This window comes from Aptenodytes forsteri, unplaced genomic scaffold (genome assembly GCF_000699145.1).
Source record: "Aptenodytes forsteri isolate BGI_AS27 unplaced genomic scaffold, ASM69914v1 Scaffold8, whole genome shotgun sequence".
Lineage (NCBI taxonomy): Eukaryota > Metazoa > Chordata > Aves > Sphenisciformes > Spheniscidae > Aptenodytes > Aptenodytes forsteri.
Window position 1 is genome coordinate 8,512,025 of NW_008796218.1, and position 15,474 is coordinate 8,527,498.

At 41.3% G+C, this 15,474-nt stretch overlaps 1 protein-coding gene across 3 annotated transcripts in view; it reads left to right on the forward strand.

Annotated features, from left to right (window-relative positions):
* The window catches only part of TEAD1 (TEA domain transcription factor 1), a 158,364-nt gene that overhangs the window by 40,876 nt on the left and 102,014 nt on the right, over positions 1-15,474 (forward strand). For all 3 annotated transcript variants that reach the window (XM_009288834.2, XM_009288836.2, XM_009288835.2), the window contains exon 2: positions 14,463-14,716. In XM_009288834.2, the coding sequence (XP_009287109.1) occupies positions 14,569-14,716 (148 nt within the window). In that variant the 5' untranslated portion in view covers positions 14,463-14,568. The remainder of the gene's footprint in view (positions 1-14,462; positions 14,717-15,474) is intronic.

Sequence of the window (15,474 nt, forward strand, 5' to 3'; positions counted from 1 at the left end):
GAAAAATTGTGTTTTAGTTTGGATCAGCTGCAGGAAGAGGTGGAAAAGTGTAGAGTGAGAGTAAGAATAATTTGGTAGGCGCAGCTGTGAAACAGAAATAAATCAAGGTGGCAGAAAGGTGAGCTAGAGAGGGAAAGAAAATGGAAGAGTTTGTTACTGTAAATCCACATGGTTAGTAAATCCAACTATCGAATTGCAGCTGCAGTGTCAGAAAATATGAATTATATTCTGTTTTAAAAAAAAAGTGTATTAGTAAAACAGCGTGTAATACAACATCTTCCATGCATAGCAGAAATAAAACCACTTTTGAGCTCTGACTACAAATATATTCATTGTAAAAGTAACATTCTTGATGATCTAAAATCTCATACGCTTATCTGCTATCATATCTATCTGTGGTGCAGTGACATTGAGCCAGGAAATGCTGTTCAAAAAATAATTCAAATGTGAAAAATAAATGTCCTTGGCTCTAAGTCATAATGTTTCTCTACCAAGAGCCAAGCTTACTTCTGTTGTAATGTTCATCAGCATTTTTTTTTATACTTTCAAATAAAATAAAAAAAATGTCATTTGAGGAAATCAAGTGCTAGTCTGAGGAAGAAAGCCAAAATGCTTTCTTTTCTCTGGGTCATTTCCTGGCTTATTCCCTTTCTGGGTCATTCTTTTTTGCCTGGGTCACTCTCTCCTTCATGTTCATTTAATAATAACAACAAAAATACTCAAATGAAATACATTCGCCTAGGATTTCCAAGGATTTAACTGGCAGTAAGTAGAAAAAGGCCTGGTTGGTTTTGAAGGCACTGGATCACAGCCTGACCGAGCTTCTCAGCAAAGAGGATATGGCAAATGGTAAAGCATAGGAAGGTTTAAAGAATCATATAGCAAGTCAGTGGCTAAGAGAAGAATCAAGGTCACTCTAGTAATTTTCTTGAAGTGTTAGATTCACTAGAAACACCACTAGATAGTTGAAGATTGATAGATCTTCCAAAGACTTGCCATTTTGATATTTGCTTGCTGTGCAAGTCCAGAAATTGTTCAGCTTAAAGAGACATCTGCCCTTCAAGGACTGGAAAGCCTGCAACCTTGAATTTAGAAAGAAAAAAGTGCAGGGTTTTAATGGTGTTTTGTGGTGGTGAATTAAATTGTGAAATTCGAAGTCTCAGCTATCAACATGAAACTACCCTTAGCCTCTAATTTGAAACATATTGGAGAAGCCATGCTACATGTTCAGTTTTCCCAACAACAAAAGCATCCATTGAGTTAAAGGAACTTTTGTGTATAGACAACATTATGAAAAACAGAGGTAATTTTGAAGAGTAAATGTCATTTAACATAATTTAAAAGTATAAATAATTGAGTCTATTTGTCTTTTTCTGAGCTTGACAAAACATTTTGTTATAGAACTGCGTGCATGCATGAGTATTAACTGTTCTTCATAAACAGATTTTGATACTGTCTAACCTTCAGATAATAAATAATGCTTATGTTAGAAGCATTGTATTTATACCAGACAGTGCAACTATCAGCTGGTTTTAGCGAGGTATTCTTGACCACTGTGGGCAGAGACACTTTTCTTTTGTCATTGAAGACATTATTGGAATTTGATTGCATACTCCCCTTCCCCTGGGGAATCTGTAGAATTTAATGGATTTTTTCATATTACTACAAAACTGTCTCCTGAAGACCCCAATTAGGATGGTAAAACTATAACAAAAACATTGAGAAACCACCTTCTATCTCCTTCAGAGACCTTGCAGTCTAAATAACAGCATGGTTCTGGGAAGGTATTTCTGCCCGTGTCGGTCAGAGAACCGAGCTGGACGCTGCAGTGCTTGCGCCGTTTCAGGAGCAGCGTGTGGAACGTGTGGCCAACACAACTGCTTCAGGTCTTCCTGAACCCAATCAGTCTCTTATGGAGAAAACAGTAAAATTAGGTACAGTAGGCAGTTTACATCACCCTGGTGACAGCACCGGTCCTCCAGCTAAGATGTGTCTGTGGATCCTCTGTGAGCACCTCAGCTGGCTTCTGCCTCTCTACGCAGGAGCAGGCGCTGTGGGGGAGAGCTGGGTGTGCTCTGGCCACAGGAGCCTGCCCAGGCAGGTGGCCTTCACGAGTGAGTGACAGAGCAGCCCCTGGGCTTGCAGCACGCAGGTGTCTGAGGGCACAGCAGCAGCCCTGGCTCTGGAAAAAGGAGAAAACGTGGCCCAACTGTTGTGGCAATTGCCCATGCAGAGGGAACTAAAGTGAGCTTTGAAAGGGTATGCTCCCCTTTTGTGTCCCTCCAGCCAAATGGAGGAGGACTGACAGGCAGGGAGGAGGTGGAAGGTCCCGAGTAAAGAGCAGTAAGGGACAACACATGTCCATGCGTTTCTTTTCTGTTTCTCTAATATACTCTGTGGGTTTCTCTCCTTGCTTTGGACAGGCTCCTTTCTGCAAGGCTTTCTGTTCATGTTCATTTCCCACCCCCCTCTTCCACATGTGGCAGGGACAGATGATAGTCCCAGTCATGAGCGAGCAGACAGCAGTGAAAAGCCCCAGTGCAGACCTCCGTGTGGGCTTGGATGAGCCTGACACTCCCTTTCCAAGAAACAGCTCCAGCTGCAGTGCGGCAGAAGGGTGACTCAGGTAGGGGAAAATGGCAGGGGTCTGCTCAGGGTAGGCATGGACCTTCTCCCACACGCCCAGCCAGCTCAGGGAGATCCTGGTGTTAACGGTCTCTGCCTCACCAGAAGGCATGCACGCCTTTATCAGGGCAGCTCATGAGAGGCCCTTGGGCCTACTGACAGAGCTGGAAATAACAAGGGAGGTTTTGGACACACAAGCCGTTCTTCAGGCAGAGTGAGAGGCAGGTGATGATTGCCCCTGAAACTGAATGGTGAGCGGAGGGGAGGAAGGGCTGCTGCGGCAGAAATGACAGTGCGCTGTGAAATCGGTATTTCTGTTAAATTCAAGATTTTTTTAAGGCCAGTAGAATTATGAGGATTAGTTCCTAGGCTTGTACTTTTTGTTTGGGTTTTTATATGTGTTTTATTTCTGCTGCCTGGACCGCGCCATCTCTTCTTTAACTCTGCCGGTGTCCAGTGAATTCTCAATCCTAATGGTTGCCAGCAAAGTTATTTTTGTGGAAAATTGACACCACCTGAAGCAGGATTAAACTACAGTGAACAAGGAGTTGAAATAGACCGGAAATGTAAGTCAGAGCTTAAGACAGAAATTGCTTCCTAACAGGCAATAACTGCAAGAGAAGCGCGGAACAACTATGTTACTATTATATTGAGTTTTGAAAATACTGTAACTAGTCATTGTAGGTTTTACTTACGTTTAGCAATTAAAGATTGCTACAGTTTGGGGTGGTTTCAGTATCTCAGCAGGAGCGTGTTTTCTACTCCCTTCTAGAAGATGCAAGTCCTGCTGCATAAAAGCATCCTTACTTCTCAGGAGAATCTTATTTGAGATATCAGAAATAAATTTTCCATTATGGACAAAACGGAAGCTACAGTTCTGTCATTATCTATATGAGACAGTCATACTGACAAAGTAAAGCCAATGCCAATGCATCCACCACCTGTGGAAGGATAGGTGTTGGAGGCAAGTGTGAGATGGAAGAAAGAAGTTGGAGTATAGAAGCGCTGTATTAGTAGTGCTCATTTCCTTGCATAGGAGGCTTCCTTTGTACTACATAGATAAACAACTCAGACTTAAAATTTAATTTGGCAGGTAATTTGCCCATAACACTAATGCTAGCAGTTGGAAAACAAAATGCGTTAAAACATTTTTATTTGACAGCTACTGCACTTGCAAACGAAATTGTTGCTCTGATTTTTCTCTATACACAAAAACACAAGGTGGGGTTTCTAGTGTTGGCTTGTGATGAAGACAAGCCACTAGACATGTTGTGACTAGTCAATGTGGACCCCAAGTCCTATCTGATGTCACATGCTGGTTTCTGAAATCCCTTTCTGTTTAGAGTTGGTGAGAACAAGGCCAGAAACATGGGAGTGAATCCCAGCCCTGCTGAGGGCCGCGGTGCTGTGATTTCACCCTTTCCTTTTTTTTTTTTTTTTTTTTTTTTTTTTTTTTTTTTTTTTTTTTTTTTTTTTTTTTTTTTTTTTTTTTTTTTTTTTTTTTTTTTTTTTTTTTTTTTTTTTTTTTTTTTTTTTTTTTTTTTTTTTTTTTTTTTTTTTTTTTTTTTTTTTTTTTTGTCTTGATTGTCTTGAGATTCTGTGTCCTATCACCAGAAAGCCACAGCCTTTCCCAAAGTGAGCCTCCCAGTATTATCACTCCTCTGTTTCCAGGCTCCTCCAGGGCTGATAGGCAGGGCCTTTTTCCAGCCAAAACAATTGCTAATGGAGATGTGAGGAGCTTCATTAAACTTGGAGTGATTATTCGTATGTATAAAATGGCTCTGTGTTGGCAGAATCAGAGCCCAGGGCGGTAGCTCAAGTAGTAACACCAAAGCAGAATAAAACTGTTTTCTCTTGGATCTGCCTGGTACCAAATAGGCACATTCAGGTGAGCATGAGGCATTCACAACCTTCTATAGCAGCTTTAGAGTGACAGAGCTTATGGATGGTGTTTGGCAGAGTTCCTTAATTTGTAAAATGAATTTTAGCTAAAATTTAGCTCTTTCAACAAATGTTTGAAAAAGTGTGTGTGTGTTCGTAGTTAGGCAAAGGAGTGTTTGTATAACATCTGCAAAGCTGAGAACAAGTGGACTTGAGGAATAAAAGTTGCCAGCGCTGGATTCCAGGGGTGGCTTTGGCCAGTTGTATGTTGCAGTTTTAGTCCAAAACTTGCCTTTCTCCTGTTTCATAAAAGAAGGGTCCTTCTTCAGCTTGGTATAGGGAAAGGGTTAATCTTGTGGCTATTTCTTGTTTAAACAAATGCACCTGAGTAAATGAATGAACCTTTTACTTTACTGTGCCTTTTTTGTACCTTTTTAACAGAATACTTAAATCATTATATAAAATATTTTTTATATAGACGAAAGTTTTGTGTTACATATGAACCAGTCAGATGTTGGACCACCCTTCAAATAGCATTGGTTTTCCCTTTCCTGACTGAACTTATACAAAATTGTTCAAGCAGGTGGTTTTCTGTCCCTTTTCCCACCTCACTCAGAGCTGTTAGAGTGAACGCTCATGTTTTTGCAGCCATTGTGGAAAAAACCCTTTCATCCTGAAAACAAGTTAATAAAAAAAAAAAAGAAAAATCTAATATTGGAGTAGAAAACCAGTTAGTCATATGCCAGGAATAAAATAAGAGAGCTATGAATGTGAAGGATTGGATCTCGTTTTGCAAATGTCTGTGTGACATGGCAACTCCAATAAAATTGGGGAGGCTTAGGGAATCAGGGGAACAAATGGTTTCAGGGCTACGTCTAGACAGAACGACTTGCTGCCAGGTCCGTCATATGTGTGAGCAATGGATCATATGTGGTCCCAGCAGGAAGCTAGTAACACACCAGAGATCAAGGACGTGCCTAATTCTAATACTTGTAATAATTGGTATGTGGTATTAATAGTTGCAGTTTGTCTTTTGGGCTAAAAAAATAGTCATGCTCAGGGATGCTGTGGAAAGGCAGTTACAACAAACTACAAGGAAGGGATTGTCTGTTTGCACATAAGAAAACCATTGACTGTGTTTACATCATTTGCATACTCCCAGGTAGATGGGACTGAAACAGTGGCAAAACTACCACTAGATGCACAAGATGGCTAGCTCCGAAGGCATTCAGGGTGTTTGTGTCTGTATCCAGGTCCAGATGCTGAAGTTATGTGCGTGGAGGGATAGGGGGAGATGAACACCACTGGAGCTGAAGGAGGGCCAGTGTCTGTTTTCCTTGGGCTTTTATACTGTAATTCATAATTTGTGGAGTCACTGGGAAGGCACAGAGCCTCTGTGCAGACTGAACCCCTGTCTCAGTCTCCACTGGGTGACTGAACTTAAGGCATTCAAGGAATAGACAGTTGTTAGGTGTAAGCAAGAACTGCATCTATTTTTATGTCCCTTTTTCCAGTCTTGTATGTAAAAAAAGCCCATTGTCCTGATAGCTACACATAGTAGTTTTTATTTTCTGTTTACATGTGTTGGCAGCAGAATGAATTACAGTGAACTGCCAAACTGCTCTGTAAACATGCCCCAAGCAAAGCAGTGGCTGCAGACCTTGCCCTGAGGGACTATACTGTGGCCTCTACTTAACAGTTCTTGGGGCTGGGGGAGTGTTTCTTAGAGCCGTTTCACCTGCCCTAAGAGCAGAGCCCCCCAGGTGTGGGCAGACCCCCCCTCAGTCACAGAGTATTCTTCTAAAAGCTGAATAATCGGCAAATGGGTGAAATACTAATAATCCCCACTTCACAATATAGCAGCTCTTGTCATAGAAAAGTCACAGCTGGAATACAGCTGGGGTAAGCATGCCACGGCATTACACTGGTAATAGATGTTGCCATTGCCACTCACAAGCCATCCCTGTTGGGTGACGGTAGGTGCACAATCGGCTCCCACTGCAGAGCACAGCAGCTGGGTTGTTGCACAGTCACCTCCTGCAGTTGCAGGAAGAATGGCTTCTCCTTCTGAGAGCTGGTAAATATTTTATCTTTCCTTTGCTTCATGTTGGTAATTAGCAAAAGCAAGTCAGACATGATGCTCGCTATTCTTCATTCCACTGAGTGCCAAGTCATATTTAGAATAATCTTTGTTGGTTACCACCACAATGCAGTATTTGAGCTGGGTTAAATCCCAGGAACACCCTTACAATTGAAACCAGCTGGGTGTAAATGAGTGCTAGCACCTAGGATGAATGTGACTGCTTCGGTATCACATGAGGAAGGAATTGTTTCTCAAACAGCTGTGACCATAATGAGACAGGGATTCACAACTGGTATGTTAAGATTCACCTACCTGGTGATAACTTGGTAATTGGTGCAGACCATGGACCACGAGTATGTGTAGCCCCTTACAAAGTACTTTGCATGCTAGATTGCTGGGCACTAGCTAGATGCTGTGGATGGTTTGTAGCTGTAGCTGCTTGCAGAAGGTGTCCTGGTGAGCCAGCACAAAGCCAATGGAGCCTGCGAGTTGGCTTGTGGTGTAGTCACAGTCAGAATCCAGTTGTTTCCCCACTGAGAAGATGAACCATTTTATTAGTTGTATGAAATTAAAACTAATGGAAAAGAAAATTGGGTTGGAGTCAATGACTCAGCATCCTTACAACAATAATTTTATATCAACAAAAGCAGCTTTTGGGGAAAAAAAAAATTAGGCCCTCCAAGTGGTATGAAATACTCTTTTCAGTTGCAATAAAGAGTGCAGAGAGACGAAAGCTGTTTGCAAAGCAAAGAATTCCCATGTATTAACATCAGCCCACTCTTTGCTGAGTAATCTGTTTCTATAAGCAAAAAATGAGCAATTCAAGGAGAATGCATTGTTTCTTTTTAGAAATAGTTCGTATAATCCTAATTTCACATTTAGGCCTATATGCTGCCTACTCTTGCAGATCTAAGTAATTCTTTGTTCAGTAAGTTTTCTCACAGTTTGTGAAAACACACATGTAAATCTTCTCAGATGAGCAGGCTACAGAGTTATATTTGAAGGAAACTATCACTTTACTGATGTTAAGTTACATGGTTTTGGTATTTTACATGCTGGCATGGCACTGTCTGTCTTCCTGCTACTTTTATGCATACCTGAGTGCAGTAGTTGAGGGGAAGAAAGTAATGTCTGAATTCACTCACTGCATAATGCATTCCCTTCAGAAAAAAAACATCATGCTGCTTTTTACAGGTGCTCTGTAGCTGACGATGAACAGCTCATATTATTCCTCCACAGATCCCGAAGACAAATCTGAAGTAGGTAGCTTGCAGTTAGTAAAAAGGTTGAATCCCAAGCGAGAAATAGTAATTTTAATCCTAGGAGAACAGAACTAGTTTATATGAAGGAATGTATGCTAGGAAGTACATGGAAGCATCATTACATGCAACTATTTGATTGCCAAAAAAGCACAGCATCAGAATTTCTCCCTGAAGTGTTCATGCAGTCAGAGAAAAACTCTTTTTATTTCATTTCAATGGCAAAAGTGAATTGCTGAATTAGTCTGGCGGAGTTTTAAAGGAATACTTTATCCTAGAAATGGGCTGCTTCTCTCTCCTGGTGCTCTTTCTTCTTAGAGGGGAATAATTGCTGATAAGTAGACCTTGTAACAAAAATACAATATAAAGTCATTTTAAGCTAATGATTTCACCGTTAGATGCTCTGTAAATGATTTACATTTTTATTCTTCATACTGTGTTATATCCTTTCCTCATAAAACTAAATTATATATAAAATGGCTTGAATATATGTATATATTTTGTTTTCCTGAAAGTAATGCCATTTGAATGCCTCAAGGAATCAGAAAAATCCATACGTACTTACACATCACAGCTACAAAATCCAGAGTATGAATTTGTTTTTAAATAAATAAGTAATTTTATTTATTTAAAAGGCTTGAGCATATTGCTTGACTTGCATAAACATTGCAAAGATACTTTTACTGGCAAAGTAGAAACATAAAATCCTAGTAAAATTCAAGCTTTCCACCAATTCCATGTTTACTTTAATCAGTGCAGAAAGAGCTTGAGAAATCCGGATGTGGTATGGGGGGGTCGGGCAGTTCGACAGGTATCTGGAAGGAGAATGGGGTGGCTGGGGATGAGGCAGCCTTATCTCCCAAAACGCCCACGGAGAGCACCAGCAGGAGAAGGAGCCCTCTTCTCCCCAGCCTGGTGGTTTGCTCTCCCTCCCCATCCTGCCTGCCTTGATGAGCTACTTCATAGGTGGCTTTTGCCAGTGCTGTTCACACAGCAGACTGCCCAGCAGCTGTATGAAGAAACCATGCAGAGAGAAGGAGCATGTAGCTCCACGGGCATTGGCGGTAGGAAGCCTGGTTTCCTCTGGATTTCTGCCGTGCAGCTGACAAAGCTGTCTGGTCACTAGGACACCTATGAAGTCTCCTGGGCATCTGGGTTCCCCCATGCCTGGTCAAGGATGTGCTCCCACTGCAGGTTTCCCTCTGTTGGGGCGTTTTGCATTCTGTCTTGGCTGCTGAGTCTCATGGCTTCTAGTTCATTCCTCTACCTCAGACAGGGCTAAGCATAGCTGCATCATTCCTGAGAAATGTTTTGTGTCACCTGTTCTTAACAACCTCTCTCCCCCCAGCAGTTCCCCAGTATCCCAGACTGATTGCTTCTGGTGTGTGACTGTAGAGTCAGAACGGTCTTCCAAATGCCCAACCTATCATTTTCTTGCTGCAACTTAAGTTCTTTGCTTCTTGTCCTATCCTTAGTAGAAATGGCCAAGAGCTGCTTCTCTGCTTTGCTGTTACCTTTTCCTTATTTGAAAGTGGTTATCTTCTCACATCAGTCTTCTCTAAATTTAAACAAACCTAATTCCTTTCCTGGTAGGTCATGTTTTCTAGATCTGATAACTTTCTTCCTCTGGATTCTCTCCAGCAGTTCTTTCCTGAAGCCTTAGTGCTCCAGCTGTGGATTTGCACTGCTGAACAAAGCAGAAGGAAAATCCCATGGGCCTGTAACTTTTCAAGCCTTGAGAGAAAATTTGCCATCTGCAAATTTAGAATTAGTTGTTTTTTACTCATCTGCTCATTATCATCTTGATGTTTATAAAAAGCTTGTTGGATTCCTGGTGCCATTGCTTTTATATAACTGAAGCTAAGATGATGTTCACAAACTAAAAGTAAAATTATTCTTAAAAGTGTAATTTACCACTTCAACACTCAAAATCTTTACCTCGAGAATTAAGATTTTTCTGAAAGACCTGTTTTAGAAATATTGGGCTGGTTGTAAGAATTATTTGGTAGCCTTCTGCAGCCATTCATAGCCAGAAGATCAGTGTGGATAACTACACTGGTGCTTTCTCACCTGCAAATTCTTGCAGGTGCCATTGCAGGTTATCTCAAAAATATCTGATTGATCCCCTTCAAGCAGACAGAATTTAGATGACTGGGGAGACATAATCATTTTTTCTCAGACATCTTTCAGAACCAAGGCATGTTTTCGGTCTTTCTCATGTGCCTGCACCAATACCTGCAGAGTATTAATCCTCTTCCAGTGGTTATGCATACATACAAGTGATACCTCAGTGAAGGCACCATTTGGCACCTGTATGCTGAAATTCAAGAAAGTAAATTAATTGAACAAACGGAGAAAATGGTTTAACTTTTGCAGGATTTTGTAAAATAAGATTCAGCTCTGATGACTCTTGAAAGACAATGTTTCCATGTTAGTTCATTGTGCAAGTATTGAAGGATATGAAACATATCAAGGCCTTAAATCTGCACTTGTCCTACACTCCTGTGAAGAGCTATTGATCTCAGTTGTTGGTCTGTGAGCAGCAACTTTCTGGGCAAGTCCAGGTTTGCATTGCTCATAAAGTGAAGGCATAAGAGAATGTTTTATGCAAGCAAAGAAATCATTCCCTTGATAAGATGTTGCAGACTATAATTTGGTTTTAGTTAAATTCATTGGTTTGATCAGCTCTGACAATAGCTATCCTCGTTTCTCTGAGTTTTTAAAGTAACTTTTCAAGTTACTCTACCAAGTGAACGTAATGAAAATAAGTCGTATCTTATACTTCATGAAGCTGTATTGAATGGATTGGCTACAAAACGTATTTATAAAATCCAGTATTCTCCCTAATAGTTTCCCCATTGCTAAATGTAATGTTGTGTTGTTTGAGGGCGGAACATACCGCCGTCATGCATAGAAAAAGTGTCTTAATAATGACAGGAGAAAACCAGATATACTTAGGACTGACTTAACTGGAGAGAGTAGACAACAACTGCAAGAAAGATGCATTCAGGTTTGCAAGTAAAAGAGCTTTATGCACAGGGGAAGCTGTCTTGAAATATGTGAGAGAGACACACTGGTGTTAAAAGGGAAACTCTGAAGAGAGACCTCCTAAACTGCAGCAGTGTGCTTTAAGCAATCTTGGAAAGTACAAAAAGGTTAGCCAAAACCTGTTTTTTGGTTTTTTTGGTTATTTTGGTTGGTTTTCTGGGTAATGTTGAGGTGTTTAAATTTTGTCAAGAGAAAGTACAAGCATGAAATTGGTTCTCTAAAAGTTAACGTGATAAAAAGCAAATACAGAACTCTTCAACTTGATCTGTCACGTGTGCAAGCTCTGCTTTTGGGGGGGTGGGGTGGGTGGGGTTAATTGCCCGCAGGGGATTAACTCTTCCTCCACTGAAAATTGGTATTGTAAGATTTGGAGTTTGCTAATATAAGGAAGGATTGCTTTTTTAATTTTTATTTTTAATTTTTTATAAATTTAAATTAGACTGTAAATCCACATTTTTCACGAGATTTATAGCTCATTAGAAATGTGCAACAAAGCTCAGCTATTGACAGCTTGTATTATTTTTGATAATCATGTTGAACTCCAGCATAACAGGTCTGAAATTTTTCATCACAGTTGGGTCCTTAGAATTCAAGCTAAGGAGGAGGTGGAATTGCCTTTTGATACATAGAGCTGAGCTGGAAGTGATTAACTGAGTAGCTCATTATTTTCTTGAAATAAGAGGGAGCCATTTAGTGGTTGTAATACAAGGTTTCTTGCTCCTTGGTCCTCCAGCTTGATCTGCAGTGTCAGCATTCACCGAAATGGAAATCACTAAAAGCAGCCTTTAGTACATGAAAGGGTTTTGGTTTTGTTGTTTTTTTTTTTTTCAGCAGGTTGCTCCCCGCCCCTATCATACAGATGTTCTGGAAGAAACACTTGGTTGTCTTACATTTTAGAGGCTGGAATAGTAGCTACTAATGCCTCAAGATGATATCCAAGTAGGTAAAAAGGAATGGGAAGGGAGATAGCACATTAGTGAAAATTCACCAGTAAATACAATGCAAGATCTAACATGAATATCAAGTAACATTAATTACTTTAGAGCCTCTCTGTTTTCCTTGTGTGCATTTTAATTATTATTTCAGCATAATGTAATAACAAGGGCTGGTTTATAGGACGATAATAAGACTTGAGGCTATGACTGTGGCAGATTTTGTAAGCAGAGGGTGGTTGGGCTGAGCGAAGGATGCCCGTGGCTGTGCTGTGCATTGCATGCCGTCGTGCCCAGGATCAGGGAGGGGAAGGATTTCCTCCCTGAGTCACCTTTGAAGAACTGACCCGGTAAACAGTCCCGGTCCGTGCTGTCTTCTGGTGAAATGCTAAACCGTGGTCTTGATCACGTGAGGCCAATAAAATCTCCAGTAGCCTTTTTTCCCCCCGCACTGTGGCAATAAAACCGACCCCCCCTGATTATCCCAATCAACATTCAATTACCTCTCATTTACCTAAAATTCCCCCTGTATTTGAAGGCTTAAGTGGACATGATTGTTTTTGTCAGTTCTTTCCCGGTATTGCTGTGCTTATGTTTTGGCTAAACCTTGCATACAAGGTTCAAATCTTCTAAGGATTGAATCAACCTTTCAGCCTTCTGAGAATTATGAAGGATGGCGTGTCACTATTTTACAAAAGTTTACATCTCCCTCTTCGTGACGAGACTTTAAATATTTTGTACATTTTGGATTTCCCAGACAATAAGTGGTGTATTTGGCCAGACTTCCCACCCACTTATCATTTGTGTGTGGTTCCCTGTGAATCCATCTGCTCTCTCATTATCAGTTATTAAAAGGCGTTCGAGACACTGATTAGCCTTGAGATTACTGGTGGGTAGGCACTAACATTTTTATAAGCTGTGCTGAAATGTTCAAACAAATGCAAAGTTAAGAAATGCCTTTTTGTAGAAACAGACATGCAAGTAACGAAAAGAAAGTTCTTGGGAGTCCATTTTGCATGTACTGATCCCTCTGAGCTCCTGTTAGAGCCTGGAGAAGTGGAAAATACCCCATACTTGGGACATCAGACTGGTAGCGTTGGTTAGCGAGGCTGAGAGACCACTCCCAGTTTCCCCAGTTTCAGCTCTGTTTTTTTGCAAGGCACTGTAGCCTCCGAGGGACCGGACTATCAGGTTTTGGTTATCTGTAGTGATTGGTTGATTGGTTAGTTCGGGTGAGGGCTGCTGTAAATGTTTCTTCTTTCAGGGAGTTCTCCAGCCCAAAGGTGTTTCGTCAGAGCTGTCACGGCCTCTGACGTACAGCCTCCCCTTCTTTCTCCGTGGGGTGAATGCCATTCTGCCACTTTTCGCCTGTTATTTTATGACGTACTGAGACCCCACTGAGAGGCGTATCGGCGTGAGGATGGAGGTGTGCAGGAGGGGAAGCCCCCCTCTTCTGCATGCGGAAAGGGCCTGCTCTCATCTCCCCCAGCAGAATAAAAATGTTACAGCTTAGGGGTTTTTGAGTGTTTAGCCAACTAACTGGATTTTTAAGTGTGTGTGCAGCTCATGCATGCATGTTTGAACACTCCCATCCACTTAGATCAGTTAGAGTCACCAAACTTCTTCGTTTTTCAAAATAAAACTGCATTATGCCTAGACATGTTGAGCCAAATCTGTTCCTGGTGTTATTTCACTGACTTCCCGAAGAATTACACCAGAGATGAATTTGGTCTGGTATAGCAGCTTTTTTGCCTGGAGCAAGTCTTTATAGCAGAGTTGTATTTCTCTCAAAAATATAAAAGGAACACTGACAGATCTGCAGCTCTGGTGGTGTGAGCAGGTGCAGCTATATTAAATTATTTCTTATTAAATTGATTCAGCAACTTGAAGCTTGTAATTTTTGTTCTGCTATGGTTCTGTGACAGAGACCTTTTAAAACAGGCAAAGTATATATCTTTTCTTGTAATTCCTTTCTCTGGTATTATCATTTTAAAGATTTCTGTTTGTATGTAGCTCAGATTCTGATTGCATTATTTATTTGGGTAAGATGTGAAAATTATAGCTTTTTCCAGTTAATCGCATCGAGCTGTGTCATCGCTAGTGTAATTCCGTTTACTCCACTGACATCCGGATGAATGTGAACAATAGTTTTTGCTTTTGTTTTTAGGTTTAAGTGGTTTTAGGCTCTGGTGGTCACTTTGGCATAAACTGGTGTGCTTCCCTTCCAGCCAGTGGAAGTATGCTGATTTACCCCCGCCTGAGGATCTGGCTCGTTATTTTAAGGGTGCCAGTCTTCAGCCAGATAAAATGTGTCATGTGCTGCAGGGTTTTCCCCAGTATTAAGACCCACTTTGACTATCTGTGAAAAATAACCTGGTGCTTTATACCTTCATGTAATTGCATACAGAAAATGTGGTAAAGAGTTCCCCTTCTGACAACCTTATTGCTCCACCTCTGCCGATTTGAGGTAGAATGGTTATTAATTTTTTACTTTTCCTGGGTGCTTTCCGTGCTTGTGTTATTGCCATTACTGCTCAGCTGCTGTTAACTTAGTATCGGAAGTAGACAGAAATGTTTGCCAGAAGTTCCATGTCTTTAATGCATTTTGGGGTTATTTGTTTGTTTGTTTTGTAGGTTTATTTCCTTTAAGACTCCAGGCTTAGGCTTGGAGACCCCAGCCATCACCATTGAGCCCAGCAGCTGGAGCGGCAGCGAGAGTCCTGCCGAAGATATTGAAAGAATGAGTGATTCTGCAGATAAACCTATTGACAATGATGCAGAAGGTGTCTGGAGCCCTGACATTGAACAGAGCTTTCAGGAGGCTCTAGCTATCTATCCACCATGTGGGAGGAGGAAAATCATCTTATCAGATGAAGGCAAAATGTATGGTAAGTGGTACACATTTAGCCTTTGGAAATAATTGTCCCAGTAAGAACTGTAAAGCCCAGCTTGTTTTTATGCAAAATCCCTGGCTCTGATTTTGGTACTTTTGGAGTAAATCTTGAAGAAATCTGTGAAGTTGAGGGAGCTCAGCCGGGCTGACGCGTTGCTCAGGACTGTCCGAACCAGTCCCTTTGCCACTGGCACTAGGAAGCAATATTGATGCAGAATTGTGTCTTCAGTGAATGCTATGCTGTGGCTGAATGGGAATGTTTAAAAGAAGCTTTTAAATGTGTCACTCCTTGAGCATAAAAAAAAGTAAGCATTTTTCTTTATTTTTCAATAAATGGTGAAGAAAGGGAAATGGGAAATACAGTCTGCGTGATTGCGTGGCAGGATATGCAGTATTAAATTGCAAAGTGATAAAGTTCTTGTCGCGTTCAGAAGCCTCTCGATGAAAGAGGCAAGTTAGGGGTGCTTTTGTGCCTTTCTTTTTCTTTTCTTTTTTTTTTTTCTTCCCTCCTTTCCCCTTCCCTCCGTGCAAACTGCTATAAATCAGATGACGTGCTGACAGCATTCCATAAATACACGCTCCGCCGAGGGATGCTGACATCTGCACGCGCTATCCGGGGCTCCTTAGCTTTCGTCCCGCTCGCCCCAGCCCTCTCGCCCCGCCGCTTTTTCTTTTCCATTTTGCAAACTTCTCTTTGCGGGCGGCGGAGCCCTTGCTCCGGCTCCTCGTTCCGCGGGCGGCCGGCGGCGGCCG